The sequence below is a fragment of the Vidua chalybeata genome, chromosome 8 (genome assembly GCF_026979565.1).
Source record: "Vidua chalybeata isolate OUT-0048 chromosome 8, bVidCha1 merged haplotype, whole genome shotgun sequence".
Taxonomy (NCBI): Eukaryota; Metazoa; Chordata; class Aves; order Passeriformes; family Viduidae; genus Vidua; species Vidua chalybeata.
Genome location: NC_071537.1, coordinates 20,627,279 through 20,642,548, shown reverse-complemented (window position 1 = coordinate 20,642,548; position 15,270 = coordinate 20,627,279). Strand labels below are relative to the sequence as shown.

The 15,270-nt window shown below is 45.3% G+C and overlaps 1 protein-coding gene across 3 annotated transcripts in view; it reads right to left on the bottom strand.

Moving 5' to 3' along the window:
* Positions 1-4,170: 4,170 nt before the first annotated feature.
* Positions 4,171-15,270, bottom strand: part of ZSWIM8 (zinc finger SWIM-type containing 8) — a 53,678-nt gene continuing 42,578 nt past the window's right edge. For 2 of the 3 annotated variants that reach the window (XM_053948833.1, XM_053948832.1), the window contains exons 18-26: positions 14,445-14,667; positions 13,975-14,264; positions 13,012-13,235; positions 12,240-12,722; positions 11,499-11,667; positions 9,051-9,224; positions 7,511-7,630; positions 6,399-6,577; positions 4,171-5,192 (exon numbers count right to left, since the gene is read on the bottom strand). In XM_053948833.1, coding sequence (XP_053804808.1) covers positions 4,989-5,192; positions 6,399-6,577; positions 7,511-7,630; positions 9,051-9,224; positions 11,499-11,667; positions 12,240-12,722; positions 13,012-13,235; positions 13,975-14,264; positions 14,445-14,667 — 2,066 coding nt within the window. In that variant the 3' untranslated portion in view covers positions 4,171-4,988. The remainder of the gene's footprint in view (positions 5,193-6,398; positions 6,578-7,510; positions 7,631-9,050; positions 9,225-11,498; positions 11,668-12,239; positions 12,723-13,011; positions 13,236-13,974; positions 14,265-14,444; positions 14,668-15,270) is intronic. The other variant, XM_053948834.1, reaches the window with a different exon arrangement.

The following is a 15,270-nucleotide window of genomic DNA, read 5'->3' as shown; positions in this document are numbered from 1 at the left end:
AAACCACCTAAGGAATTCAATCAGGAAGATACTTAAAGTTGTCTGCTGCCTCTTTCTAGTCAGCACAACATTCAGGGAACACTGGTATGAATCTCAGCTATAGGGTGAAGACCTTCTAAGAGAACTGGAGAACTTCTCTGTAGGGTAACAGCATGTATCAATTCTACACAAAAAGCTGATCTCTGAAAATTGCAATTTTCATTGGATGACAGCACTGCAAAGACATATTTCTGACAGAAGCTTGCAGCTCCTGAAAGTCAGAATGACACACAGGAATCTAACAAGTCACTTGATCAATCTCATCCTGATGTTTTTCAGCCCTTACATGCAGTTGGAAAGAAAATCCTTTGATTCTTTGCCAATCATTTTCCTGTATCAGTAGTAACATGGCCAGAAGAGTAATGATAAACAGGTCTGAACCTGCCAAATGAATCAAACAAATCTGCTCAACCCTCTTGCTGAATCCTGAGGGACTCCTGGCTGACATGGTGCAACTGCACACAAGACACCACCACAGTAGCAGCCCACACATACAAGTGTTTTCAGGCTGCCTCAATTCAGGAATCCCATCCCCCATCACATAGCAGAATGTGGATGGAACACTGGTACCTTCTCTCCATTTATCAGTTTGTTTGTTCCTTTTTTCTTAAAGGCCTGTGGGGGTTAAAAAACACAACAAACCAAGTAATATTCACCTCTGAAACACTTAGCAGGTTGTTATGCTACAAAAAGTATTCCTGACATTCATCTTCACCATTCTATGTAGAAATAAATAATCTATTTTTAGCTTTAAAAAGTGGCTTTCTTCCAAGATTTGGTTTCTCACCTTTCTCATCTCCATAGCTTTGTCAGCTCTCACATCTCTCCACAATGCTTGTAAACCAACAGGTCCATAGTGGTGACACCATCGCAGCAGTCAGAATCCAGCTCATGGTTATGTCACTACAGTAACAGGATCATAAATCAGGCTGGGCCATAACCCAAAGGTCACTGGACAAGGTGCTTTTCAGGACTTAGAGAAAAAGTTCCTTAAATGACTTAAATGAGGCGATGTAAGTAGGACATGGAAGAAAATGTCAGGGACCCAGTCCCTGTTGACAATGCATGCTATGTACATATACCAGATACGTACTGGATTTAATGCATTTCCACCATTTTCCCCTTAAAACTCAACTCCTTCGTGGCAAAAAAGGAATTGTGCAGTGCAGCCTGGACAGCACTAAGTAGTTATGAATACTCTAACTGGGAGCCCTCAAGATAAAAAGTCACTTGTTTACAGAGCAGTCTTTACAAGAAGCAGAAACACTATTCAGTAATGGCAGCTCCTGACAGCACGGAGTTCATCTGCATGGTGCCCTCAGGGAAAGCTCAAATGAAAAGCCTCACCCAGAACAGCCCCAGCTGCACTTCCAGCTTCCACAAATTAATGCTACTTTGGGAGAGGTGCCTCCACCACCCTGCCCCAAATGCAAATACCCTTAAAATGGAAACAGGAAGCAGAAATGAGTTCAAAAGCCACATCTGAATTATCCTGGGAGCAAGGAGATAGTGAGGGGGAGGCAGTTTAAAAAAAACCAAAAACACCACCAACCAAAAGATCCTGCTTTCACCATAATCATGGCAGTGGCACTTAAATTCAGGCACAGAAAGAGAAAACACAAAATATTTTAAATAAACTGTAGTTGAGAGCCATTCAGTCTATGGCTTAAAAGGGTTTAAAAGAAAAGTCATACAAGAGTCATGGTGAGCAAATGCTGAGAAGTCCTGATGGCCCAACCTTTTACTTTCTGCACTTCAGTAAAAAAAAAAAAAAAAAAAAAAAAAGTCAGTAGTAGCAGACCACTGTGAGAACATATATCTCTTTTGGCACATTCTCTTCCCAGTTGCATCCTGAAAAATTCATTTTTATATCCTGCCCCTCTCTTAATGCCTAGGTAAGAAAACTACAACTTTTCTGCCTCTTATAAAAAACTATTCTAAATTTATGCCGTGTTGTTACAGCTGACAACTTTGACCAAGAGGTGGTGAAGAACTTAATGGGTACTTCAGTGCTTACCCATTTCCACTGACTGAGGTTTCCAAGGTTCCACAGAGCACACCAGCACTGTGTAGCAATAGCCAAGCTGGTGCTAAATAAGCTGGGAAAGTAAAAGCTGTATTCTGCTCCAAAATACCACAGTTCCAGAAGGCTTGATAAAAACCAAACCCAAGCAAAAAAATAGTGCTGAATAGGCTCTCCAAAAACCAAAATAAAAATTACAAATAAATAGTAAGGACTGTAAACAAAACTAGACAGGGGGGCTTTTCAGGGTATGGCTAATTACAGCCATACCTGTTGCCAGGCACGTTATTTCATTACAGGACGGCTCCAACTCACCTTGTTCATAGGCTGTACAGACACTGAAGTTCAAAGGCAAATACTGTTCTGTTAACTCATATTCCTGTAAAGTGCCTCCAAAAGAAAATTTTCACAGACAAGAAAGATGGTAATAGGTGAACATGTCCACAGATGAAGACACTTCACATTTTGCTGGGAAAGTCCTGGAGAACAATTACTCCAAGTGAAAAAACACGTGTTAACTGAATGTCACAGGAAATTTGAGTTGCCTGCAACCTCTTTTACAGGTCTTCTGTTGAAATGCCTTTTCAGAATTTCTAAGCCTATATATTTTTCCCACTCCTGGAATAATAACCGACTAACAAGACTGCAGTGGGTAATAATTATTCTGTTTTAACAGGAAATGAATGCTTCTGGGGCCATCATGGCTCATCCCATCTCTTACAAAGGAAAAATACCTCAATAACCTCACAGCCACATGGCAGTAAAAAACATCATCATCTCCTTCCTCACTTCTGTCCTTGCTCAGATATATTTAATGGGACTTGGCTCAGGAACAACAACAAATTACCAGACACAGTGGTCTGAAAACTCACCTGCTCAGGGTTTAAGTGTATTTTTCCAATCAACATCACAGATGAGGCTCTGACATTTCATTTCCCTGTTCAATCCAAATCCTTAATACTACAAGTCACTTCTGCTCCTGATACTTAATATTCAGCTCTTTTACCCATTTCCTTTCTGCTTCTTTCCTTCTAAAACAAACTCCCTTCTCTTCCACAGATTTTCCTTTGTAGCATTAGAAAAGATTAGACTTTATTAGACTAATAAAGACATTTTTCTCTAAGCTCCTTTCACAGTTCTGAACATGCAAGAACCAGAGCACAGAAAGTCTTCTAGGAACCCAAACCTTCCACACATAATCAGATTGTGCTCTCCAGTCAAATCCAGAATAACAGGCAGCTGATAGTCAACACAAACTTCAGTTTAAAAACCACAGAACCTAACCTATTATTACAACCATCTGCATTTCTAGTTAGCATGTGACTAGACACCTTATGGAGGAATACAAGGAGCTATAAGGAGATCTTTAAATAGTTACTGTTGCACAATCAGAAGTAGAGGAACCTAAGCCATACTCTCTGGCCTGTGCACTACACAAAGCAAAACCAAAAGAGCCTGTTCATCTCTTTCGCCCTGTGCCTATGAGTTACTTTATTCTTTAAGAGTATCATTGAAAATATCAAACAGGCACATATTTCTAACTTGCAGAAACTAAAACTCATTGGCTAAACCCAAGTAAGAAGCAAAATACGTTACTGGTGAGAATGGGATTTTTAACATCCATGAGTCATCCAATTTCCACTTTTAAAAGCCCTGAAATGTATGTGGTTATACACTTAAACTATCTAAACTTAATTTTCTGCAATGCTGTCCCTACTAAATATCTTTCACCGTCCACCAAATACCTCTTTAAATGCATGGGAGCAGCTGGTGTTCTGCAAAATACTTGGGAAATACAAGGCTCTGCATTATCACACAGTATCAAGGCTAGAAAAGGAACCCAGTGACTGACAGAACTGTAGGAAGAACACCCCAGGCTTACCACCAACTCTCCCAACACCCATCAAACATGTACCTCAGCCTCTGCAGAGGCAAGGTCATTATCAGAGCAGTACCAGGGAAGAAACCTTTGGGCCCCAGCTTGTGCTGGATTGCTGCTCCCCAGAGCACAGCAGACACCTACCAGGGCCCACAGGAGCTCCCACTGACACACAGCTGGCCAGCTCCTTCAGACTGCCAACATCATAGCAGAGAGAAGAGAGAGTCAGTCTAAGAAAACAAGTGTTTAATCAGGAAACGAGAAGAGACGAGGGATAAGAAAGTGATTACAGGAAAGTAATACCCCAGCCAAAAGAAACAGGATTGTACAACTTGTAACAACCAGGATCGAAACATTCTATGAGCCAGCAGTTCCCAGTGAGGGACGCTCCTGAGAAAGAGCTCAAGCACTTCTGGCAGTCTCCTGGCAGCTCAGTGCAGTCAAGGACTCACTGCCCCAAGCTCCAGCCTCTGTCCTCAGCTGCTGCAGAAAGCTGCAGAGGTGGCCCTGGCCTTGCTACTCCAGTCTCAGCTTCTCTCACCAGGAGTTGCTGAAAGGGATGGAGGGACCACTTGCTGAGCACAGCGGCTCCAGCCACTCTCCAAAAGGAGATGGTGTGTGGAGTAAGAGAAGCCCATACAAAAAAAAAAAAAGTTTACATATTTATAAATGCCAAAATAAATATTTCAGACAGAATCCCCAACCCCTCTAACATGTGCGCAATCACACTGCAAACTGCTCGCAGGACAGCCTCCCAGGGCTCAGGGAAAAAAGCGGTGACTACACCACAGGGCAGCCAGCTCAACTTCCTTCTCATTTCCTGATGCTTCTCAAGCCTGCAGCCCACTGAGAAGGAGGAGGAAGGGCGAGCAAAGCAGAGCGCCAACACGCAACAGTGCTGGAGAGGAATGTCATGGTATAAATACATCAGATCAGTGGTTTCCAACAAGTTAAAACTAAAAAAAGACACCAGAAGGAAGGATGGTGTAAATGGAACTACAACTATGTTGGGCAAAAGGTTGTGTGTCCATGGAGCTCCACCTGATGTCATGGTGAGAAGGTGGTCATTTCCAGAGAGACCCTTTGCCACAGCTCCTTTGTCTGCTTGCTGCGCTTTAGGTTCTGGAGAATATCATTAAACTGCATCATGCCCATGGGAGTCAGGCAGAAGGCGCTTCTGGCGCTGCGGATGGCATTCACAAAGTCATCGTAGTCAGCTGGAGTGAGATGGATCAGCCGATGATGGATGTACTGGATGGAAAAAGGGAAAGAGCCTTAAGGCATTTGCTCACCATCCTCCTGCTGGTGAAACTCAGAAGATTGAGTTCCCAGGACAATAGGTCACATGGTCCTGCTACCCACTAGTGGTCCCCAGACTCGCAGCTCTGACAGAGTACCTCCAACACAGAAGTGCTGTATCCTACACCCCAGCACACCCTCAGTGCAAGGGAGGGCAGTGCTCCCTCAGAGCACCAAGATGCAGCACACAGCATCAGCAAGTGTCCTCTATGTCATCAGCCCTGTATTGGGCCACAGTACAGCACTAAAGGGCCAGGTAACATTCTATGCCACCAGCATCCAACCCTCACAACCTTTCATTCTGCAGGTTACACCCATCTTGGTCGCTGCACATCTCCTTCACTAAGGGACATGGGCTGAGTAAAGTTTACACTAAATTGCCACAAAATATCTGTAGGCTTAATACTGTCACTTCTATCACCTTCTCAAAGAAGGCTCCAAACCAGCAGGCTTAGCTTTTGAGGTCAAATGAAGAAGCTGTCATGTCTCAAAAATACCACCTAGGGTGATAGAACAGCTAATCCAATCTGGACAATAAGGCTACAGAATCACCCTTTGGTCGTTTATTCAAGAGAAGCAGGTGTATGTGAGGTGTCCTGATCGCACTGTTTTAAAGAACAGGCAGCTTTGGAATTCCAGCTGGCTCACTGAAATTCTGGCTTCAACAAAGCCCAGGATATCCGTGCTGGTAGCTGACCAAGCTGTTTCCACTTTTGGCGACAGGACTGACACACCAGACAAGCCAGGGCTTCGTGAGGAGGGGAAAACAGGCTACTACTAACAAGAAAGTAAAAAGGATGGGCTAGGGACAGGGACAGACAGGAAGCTTGAAAACATAGCAAAGAAAGTTCAGAAGTTAAAAGGTACACATAGCATTTGGAGTGAGGAAGACACAACTACCCCAGCCTTCATGGAAGAGCACAGGAGGCAGAAGGCCTTGACAGAAGCAGTACAGTGAGTTCCTTTGCATGCAGCCCCCATACGGGCACGTGATATCTATTCCAGTCCCAGCTGAGGGAGAAGGATGCATCAGGAAATAGACCACTTCTTCTCCCAGCCCAAGACCCTTCCCCTCTGCACATGCACACAGAGGCAGCACCTTCAAGGCAGGCAATGGCCAGGCAGCTCTTACAGGCAGGAAGATAAGCCACACGTTACCTGCATATAGGCCTGCTGGCACCTCTGCACCAGCTGGTGGAAGGCTGGGGTGCGCAGGTGGTTGTGCACATGGGCAGGGTTGAGCCTCTGTAGAGCTTCCATGATGATCTCCTGGAGCACAAAAGGGCTCAACACCCCCTTAGCAGCACCAACGCAAAACTGATGCACGTAGTTTACACCTGCACAGGAGGAAGTCAGAACAACAGTGCTAAGGTAACAGACACAAAAGAAATCACACTTCACAGCAAGAACCTGGATCTGGAGCACCTTCTTCTCAGTGTAATGTATCCTCCAGCAGGCTTGGTGAGACAGTCTAGCAAACTCATGGGACAGAGAAGATTCTGCTATATCCATCAGGTCTGAGGACAGACCAGCTCAGTTACTGGTGTTCCCAAAAATCACTTTTCTTTACAGGAGATGTGAAAGGAAACTAATGTGGCAAGGTTACTAGAAAGACAGGGATAACACTGTACCTTCTCCATTGTTTCCTGACTGCCCATCAAGGAAGCACCTAAATGCCTCAGCACTCAGGCTTTAAGGAGGCTGTAGACACAAGTCAAGCTTCCCCACCACTTCCTACAGTGGAGCTCTGCCAGCAGGAGCAGCAGAAGCTGTGCGACTAAATAAGCTGTTTGAAAGGTTTTTTTTAGTTCTTATTGCTTACAAAAGAATTTAGAAAGTGAGCTGACAAAAAAGATCCAAGAGCCAAATGGAAGTAAAAACAAGCAACCCCCCTAAAAATAGGTGTTTTGAGCACCTATTGCTATAAAAAGTCTTCACAGAAGGTAAAAATATACATAAGAGGAATACCTACAGTATAATGGAAATGGAAAAGAAAGAATCAGTACTACAGAATGGAAGAGATACAAGCTCTGAACCCTGTCCAATCTCATGTACTTCATCCAGTGACTCAAAATTCAACAGCATGCCTACAGAACCCAAAAATGGGACAAATGAGTGGATGAAAGAGCAGTAGGGATCTTCTCTCAGGAATGGGATTGATATGAGGCTTGCCCAATCTTTGGGCAAGTTTCACTCCTTCAAGAGCTTTTTCCCACCATGGCCCAAATCCCAGCGAGTGGATTTCTGCTAAGTACTGCTCTGAGCCTTACCTAACTTTGCAGCTAACCCAAGGAGCCATTTTACATCCTCAGTGTAGGGCGGGCTGCGGGAGAAGTTGTTGGGATGGTCGTTGTGAGCTCTTCGGCCAAGCATCTCCAGAGCCAGCATCCCTGTGAGAAAGGGGCAGCCACAGTCAAGCAGCACTTCTGCCCAGTAAGGCTTAGCCTAGCATTTCACTGACTGCAACATAACCTGACTGGCCTGCCATTCACCAACAGAAAATTCCACAGCTGCAGAGTCCAGACAGAAATAAAAGGCCAATCTTGGAGCCTGCCAGCACAGGCACTATCTTCAAGAACATCTGGATCTGCTGCTCCAGGCTGGGAAATCTGCACAGCCCTCACCCCTCACCAGAGCTGCAAAGAGACACTCAGGCACCCACGGCAGCGTCAAGCAGAAAACCCCAAAGGCTGCACTACAAGAGATGTCCTGAAAACAAAGCGTTTGGTCTATATTCTGCAACAGAGAAGCCACCCAAACCAACCTGCTCTGCAGCAAAGACAACAGGCCACCACTGAGCTGCAATATTGCCAATCTGCAAACACTTCACTTAATGCCATTCCAGTTCTTCAGACAAATCCACCCATTTAAACAGTATTCAAATACCAACATGTGCCACATCCTGATCTTCCAGACCATCTTCCCTGCCTGTGCTTCTCTCTTATTCAGGTTATTAAACACTCTTCATGGCATGCCATGTACCACTGATATTTTAAATGACATCTGCATGCCTTTCTAGCTAACAAGTAGTCTCTATTCTAGCTGTCAACAAAAAAGTTAAGCTTTCCTTCCATTTTCTTGTTGTTTCTCTTCTTTTAATTATTTTAGAGGCTTCCTTCTCCTACACCAAGTATCCACTGGGTTGAACCATGAGTATGTACAAGTAGCTTACTACTTACTACTACAGTAGCTTACTGCAATCTAAGCTTAATCCCAAACCCTAAGACTGCTATCCTTTGTACCAATGGCAATTCAGGCAGAGACTCTTATTTTCTCATAACCAGTGTGACTAGGGAAGGAATGCTAATTACATACCCACTCTTCACTAAATATAAGTTCCCTCTATCTTCTATCCATCTATCTTCAACAAATAACTGGAGAGCCACAGGGCACTTCTTTGTGCATCTGAAGACTCGGCTGGTATTAAACTAGTGGTGTGCCCTTCCCCATCCATGAGCAGGAGCCAAATATCATTTTATCATATAGTCACCACTTGCAGAGTCACATACTCTGAGCCCTATTCAGGCTCATTTATGTACATCTGCTGAAAAGCAAGACTCATCCCAGCTTTAACCCACTTAGCTTTCTTTTCTGCTCTGATGGACCTGAAAAGCAATTTTTCAATCTTACAATGCTTTGCCTTCATTTTTCGATTCCACATCTGATCATCAACTTGCTTTTCCCATGTCCCTCAGGTGCATTCACCCCCAACAGGCATAGTAGCAAATTGCCAAATTGACAGTGAAAACCTGCAGCCTTGCCCTGAATCCCTCTCAGGGGAACTACAGAAACCCACTTGGCCATCCTTACCAACTCGGTATGCAGAGTGGAGGTAGTGCAGACCCTGGGGGCTCACAGGCTGACTGTGCTGCTCATCCTCGGCAGGAAAACCCCCCGTAACAAGGGAGTTGGGCTGTGAGGACAGAGTTGTCAAGGAAGCACCCTGAATCGCTGGGAACGTTGATCCTGCATGGACACTGCCTACTGAAGAGAGCAAAAGAGCAGCATTAGGACCCAGCACCAGCCTAAAAGAAGGTTTACTTGGGACATCATCTCCTTCACCTGACTGCCTCTGCCAGTGTAGGGTTGTATTCCCCTAAACAGAACAATACAGCAACCAAAACCCACAATTGAAATACAATGGGCCAGGAATAGCTCTATTCTGTTTGCAAGGTGGGCCTGACACGGTCAGTTACATGTGTATCCATTTCTTCTGCAGTATCTCATGAACATGCACAAAGTCCATGTTTTACTTGTAAACGTGCATGTTGAGTCAAAGGCATTTGCTATTACTAAATAAAACGTTTGGTTCTGATTTCTTGTCCAAGGAAACAATCATGTGTATGTCTATACCTGATGAGAAACTGCCAGGAAAATTACTGAGCAGGAACAGAATTAAGTCACTCAAAGATCAAGTCCAACAATGCGAGGTTCTTCCACTTCAGCTGTACAACAGCTGTCACTCTGTTCAGGAAGGATGTTACTGGAGGCTGACCTCCGATTTGTCCCTGGAAAAAACAGTCGCTGCACACACTGGCAGCACGTATCAACAGTAAAAACAGCAAGGAGACTTGAGAAGTTTTCACCTTCAGACATTTAACTATTATGAGCAAACTCAAGGGATATGACAAGTTTCAAATGCAAATCCATTGCATTGTACCACCTAAACTTACACAGAGAGCAGTAAACACTGAGTCACAAAGCTGCACTCTGACAAGACTCAAATTTACCTGTCCCTCTCAAGAAAGGTACAAAGAGTAAAAAGCAAGGTTTGCTTGAGACCTCCAGAGCACAGATGCCATTAGGTGTGTGCAAACTGTTATCCTTATTTCACAGCTTCTCCGTGATGTTACTACACCATCTTGAGCAATGCTGTAAGTTCCTCTTTTTTTCCCCCTCCATGTTTGCTAGTGAATAGTTGAATACCTGAGAACAATGCATCTCCCAGGAAAGACCTGTCCAACCTCCTCAACTAAGGAGACACAGGGTGCCAAGCAACGCACAAAGCAGGGCAAAATTCATACTGCATTTGAAGTCTGGCCAAGGAGAATAACCCTAAGAATGAGGTAAATTATTGCCAGAGCTCAGGCATCACCCCATGATTCTGTACTTCAGGAACAGTGAAACAGTATTGTAAGAACTGAAAATAAGCTTATGGAAGCCATAAACAATGGCAACTGGAAAGGGTGCAGTTGTTTTCTCCTTTCGGTATTTTAAGTGTTCTAGGATGAACTAGCACTTCTGGAAGATTCGTAACTCTTTGGAGGAGTACAGAAATGGTTTCTCACAACGAAAAGTCATAGCATCAGATTATGACTAAGGCTGGCAGCTATCAGATCCTAATGCCTTCAAGACTGGAGGCCTTTTATTTGCTTTTTTATTTGCTCTTGTGGTAATTTTATAGCATCAAAATACAGGATCAAAAAATAACAAATTATTCTCCTGATACTCTGAATATGAAGGAGACCAACACAGCTCTTCAGTATTTTTCCACATACCAGTCTTCCAGCACCTGGTGAGTTGTAACACACTGAAAACAGGGAAATATTACAGCTTCTCCAATGAGAGGTTTGCAGAGATTGGGGTCAAGCATGACCCACTGATGCAGAACTCCATAGCAATGACAGCATGTCCACAATCCAGTCAACATCTGTTGCCCCAGTGCTACACGCTACTTCATGGATTTTCACCATCACTTGAGCCCTAGCACAACACATTAGCAACCATTCCAAATGCTATTGACATGACTCTTGATAAAGCATCCATCATCTCTGATAGTTCCATGTTTGGGCACTGGCTGCCTCCAATCCTTTCAGGCAGGAAAAGACATTTAGTAGTGCTTCTGTAGCAGAGGTCTGCCTCCTTCCTGCACTCTGTTCACCTGACCCAACAGAGTCTGACCCATGAGTCTGCTCAAGATCATCTATGCTCACCTTGCTCAAAGGAGAGCAGAAATTAAGCTTTTACAGGTCAGAAATCAGAAAGACCACAAGAGCTCCGAACATGATTTAGTCTTGAGGCCAAGATAATCTCATACTGGAAATTCAGCTTAACAGAAGTTTCTCTCTGCTAGCTGTATCAGGCCCCCTTGGGAATCCCAGTACCCCTGAGCACGCACACCTTCAGAATGGTGTGCATTTGGCCAGAACTGCAAGAACCCTTGTTCCACTTGTAATCAATGAGGAACAGGAGCTCACTGGGGAACAGCTAAGAGACAGTAAAGAAACTTCTGCTCCCCAGCCCAGAGCTGTAACTTACGCGCTACATTGGAAGACAGCGACAGTCCCGTCTCACTGTGATAGGGATGCACCGCAATCTGCGTCATGGAGGGGACGGGCACGCCAGGGAAGGACACTGCTGTAGCTGCCAGTGACGGTGCTGTTACTGAGTAAGGGTACTGCGCCCCTATGAATGCTGGGTGGACACCCTACAACAGAAGGTACAGAACAGTCGCGCCTGACCACTCAGAAGTAATTCAAAACATCGTGTCCCCACACAAGCCCCAGAGCTTGAAAAGTCCAGTCTGAAGGAAGCAAAGGAGGAAACATGCATGAGCATTACATCTGCTTGCTCCTCCTCCTTTTAAAAACCTAATCATTTTGCAGAAAACCACTCCAAGACCTTCAAAAATAGGCAAAGCTTAAAACAACCTTTATTTGGTTTTCCAAGCGTAGTCTCTATTTAGCCTGCAAGCTCTCAAGAAAACAAGCTTTCCATCCAGTGCCTTCTGAGAAACTACAGAGCAACAGAAATTAAGAACTACTGATGTATCATATTTTATATTCTCTTGAGACTTTAAATGCAGCCACAAAAGGCTCCTTATTGTGCAAATGCTGAGCTGGACGGCCAAAGTAAGTGTCACCAACTGGCAAGTGAGAGCAGAAGCTTGATCTCAAGTCATGACAGGTCTGAGCCCCATGCTCTTCCCACTCCAACATACTCCCCCAGAAGCAGCCACACAAGGTCACAGTAAATGAACAAGGCACAGCCAAAACTCACCTGCGGATACGCCGAGCCAGGGACCGGGAAGACAGCTGGGCGCGGCATGTGCTGGATAGTGTGTCCAATATACTGGGGGTTACAGGGGATGTGAGTCTGAAGGGTGGTGTAAGGGTGGAGACCCTGCGTGTGTGTATGTGCCATTGCTGCCCCTGCCACCGTATGCTGCTGGTACATGGTCGACCCCACAGAGATCACTGGCATGACAGTTGCTGCTGCAGTTACTGCAGCTGCCACTGTCACCGTGGTCGGCTCTGAGGTCACCCGGCTGTCTGCCAAGCCACGCGCTGCTTCAGACGCGGCCCGTGCGCCACCGGCACTGCAGCCAGTGGCACCTTCTCTCTGGGCTGGGGTCCCACCAACAGTCTGTTCATAAAGCCAGTACCACTGATGAGCTACTTCAAAGAGGACTTCTGGGTACACACCACCTCCTTTAGCTGCCTCTTCTACTGCCATGCAGGCCTTTTCCAGCATCAGGTTGTCCTAGGAGCAGTGAAACAAAAGAAGTTGTTAAGAATGTAAAATGAGAAACAGAAGAAGGAAAAACTACAAGAGGGGAGAAGTACAAGGCACTCTAAAATAACTAATACTATGGGGACCAGCCAGATGCTATGCAGCAGAATAACCAGTGTTACTCATGAAACATAAGAAATCCAGAGAACTGGGATTAAGGCTGGGCAGTAGCAAAGGAACCAACCCCATGGGTAACAAGTGCACATCCTTGATGCTAGAAATCAGCCTCCACTAGCCAGAGCTGCCATATGATGCTCACCTGTTCCTTACACTGCACCAGAGCCCTCTGGATCTCGTTTGGGTTCAGGGCATGGGCATGAGGCAGGCAGCTGAGTGCCAGTTCAGCAGCTGCCCGCACCATGTTGGAGTCTCTGGCCCGTGAAGCTCTGTCTGCCAGTGATGCCACCTCTGGGGGAGTTAGATGTCCATCCCAACACTCCACCAAGATGTTCAAGGCTGCGCTACCAATCTCCATGGCCTGCCCTAAGAAGAAGAGTGAGAGAGACTCTCACACCACTGTATGCCCAGCACAGTTACAGTCAGCTTTCTTTCTACAGCAGGTGCACTCTCTTCACTTCCTTCAGGAGCAGTGGCACAGCCCAGTTGCTTCTGGGTTCACATCAAATTTAGGTGCTTCCTCCCAAAACACAGGACAAACAAGAGCACTCAATGATCAAGTGGTGAGTGAGGACACCATTACTTAAGCTAAAATGCATTGGAAATAGCAAAAAGTACTTGCTATAGCTGATTTTAGTACCCAAAAACCAGTCTGGACTGTCGGTCTATTAACTCATGTCAGGAAAACATGAATTTTCAAAGGTGTGGTTTTTTCAGGCCTCTAGAAGCCGTATGGATAGGTAGTAGGTATGGGTGCAATCAGAAGGAAGAGGAAAGTGAAAAATGAACACAGCCAGAGAGCATGTTCAGACTTGTCTGTCTCTTCAGCACACTTCTGAAGGAGAGGTAAAGACCAGTCTCTGTATGAGAAGTGGGCTTTTTAGACTGAAGCATGTTGCAGTACAAACAAGAAAGGTCACAAGAACTTTCCAGGCCAAAGTAACCACCACTGTGTAAATCACTGCTGACCAGCAACTACTGCAGCTGTGTGAGCTGCTCACATAGCTCCTAGAGCACATCAGTAGCACCATTTTCAAGAACAAGCTTGCCTCTCTACCCCACTTCCTGCCCAAAAGTTAGCTTCCCAATAAAGTTTTGCTGTAACCTGTGATCCAAGAGACATGGGAGGAGTAAGTTCGAGAGAGCCAGTTGGGAGACACGAAGTTGTGCAGCCCTAGTGCATACAGCCCAATCTCAAAGGCGCAGAGGTGAAGATTGCGGTGTGGTCCCTGGTGCCCACCACTGGAGGAAGGGTGGGTGAAGATAGAGGTACTGCTGTTTCCACCTGCTTTGATAAGGACTGTCTTGGCCAATTCAAAGTAGAAGTGAGCAGCTGCCTCTGAGGGCTGGTTTGGGACATGAGGAGCATGGCTCTCCAGCCGCCTCCCTTTATACCTAGAAGAAAGACAGGAATCTTTCAGACAAGTACCCCAAATTTGCCAGATGGAGCTCCTGTCTTTGGGGTCCAGAGGAAACAAAGCAAATTTTCCCCATAAAGTATTTCCTAAGGCACATGTGCCATGGCCTCGACATCAGGTCTAGAGGTTGCCTCTGTGCATTGGTATTATTCATTACCTGCCAACTTCCACAGTCTTTGCACGGGCTCCCCCACTTGCTCTCCTACTGCCACTGGAAGAGGAAGATCCCAGAGAATCACTTGAAGAACTGCTGATGCTGTCACTGTCCTGTCCTCTGCCCCAGGATGTTGTTGCCCAGCCCCCACGTAGGGGACGCCGACTGAGCGTTGGAGAACTGTCAGAAGTGGTTTCAGGAGCACTGCTGTCAATACTAGCCATGCCTACAACACCAGAACCAACACAGAAATGTCACCAGCGTTGGTAAATGCAATGCATGAATGTAAACTCTGAACCATATCACCTGCAGTACCAACTAAGATCAGTTGTGTCAGTGACTGCCTTAGGGCTGACAGGCATTCAATTGTAAACTAAGAGATTAAATTAAATCAATTTGGCTACAGACAGCAGTGACATTTTGTAATTCTTGGATTAAAAAGCAGAAGAGTCCAAGAACATGGCATCTTTATTTCCCTCTTCACACCATCACAGCCCCTCACTCCACCTGCCAAGTTTTGTGGCAGAGTATAACAACAAGAAGCAAATATATATAAAAAGTCAAGATCCACAGATCACACAAATAGGAAGAAAACCCTTCACATCCTCTGCCTCTAACTTCTACCCTTCTCAAAAGAAGTGTAGAGAGGCAGCAGCTTCTCTGAATTTGTTTCTGGATCCCGGAGCACAGTGCTGCACTTCCAGAGTCAGCAGACATTCAGATCCAGGTATCTAATCCATCACACAGAACATAAATGCTGCAAGAAAGGCATGGTAACTTGCCATATAGAAAGGTGCAGGAAATTTATGGAGCAAATCTTATTTGTCTA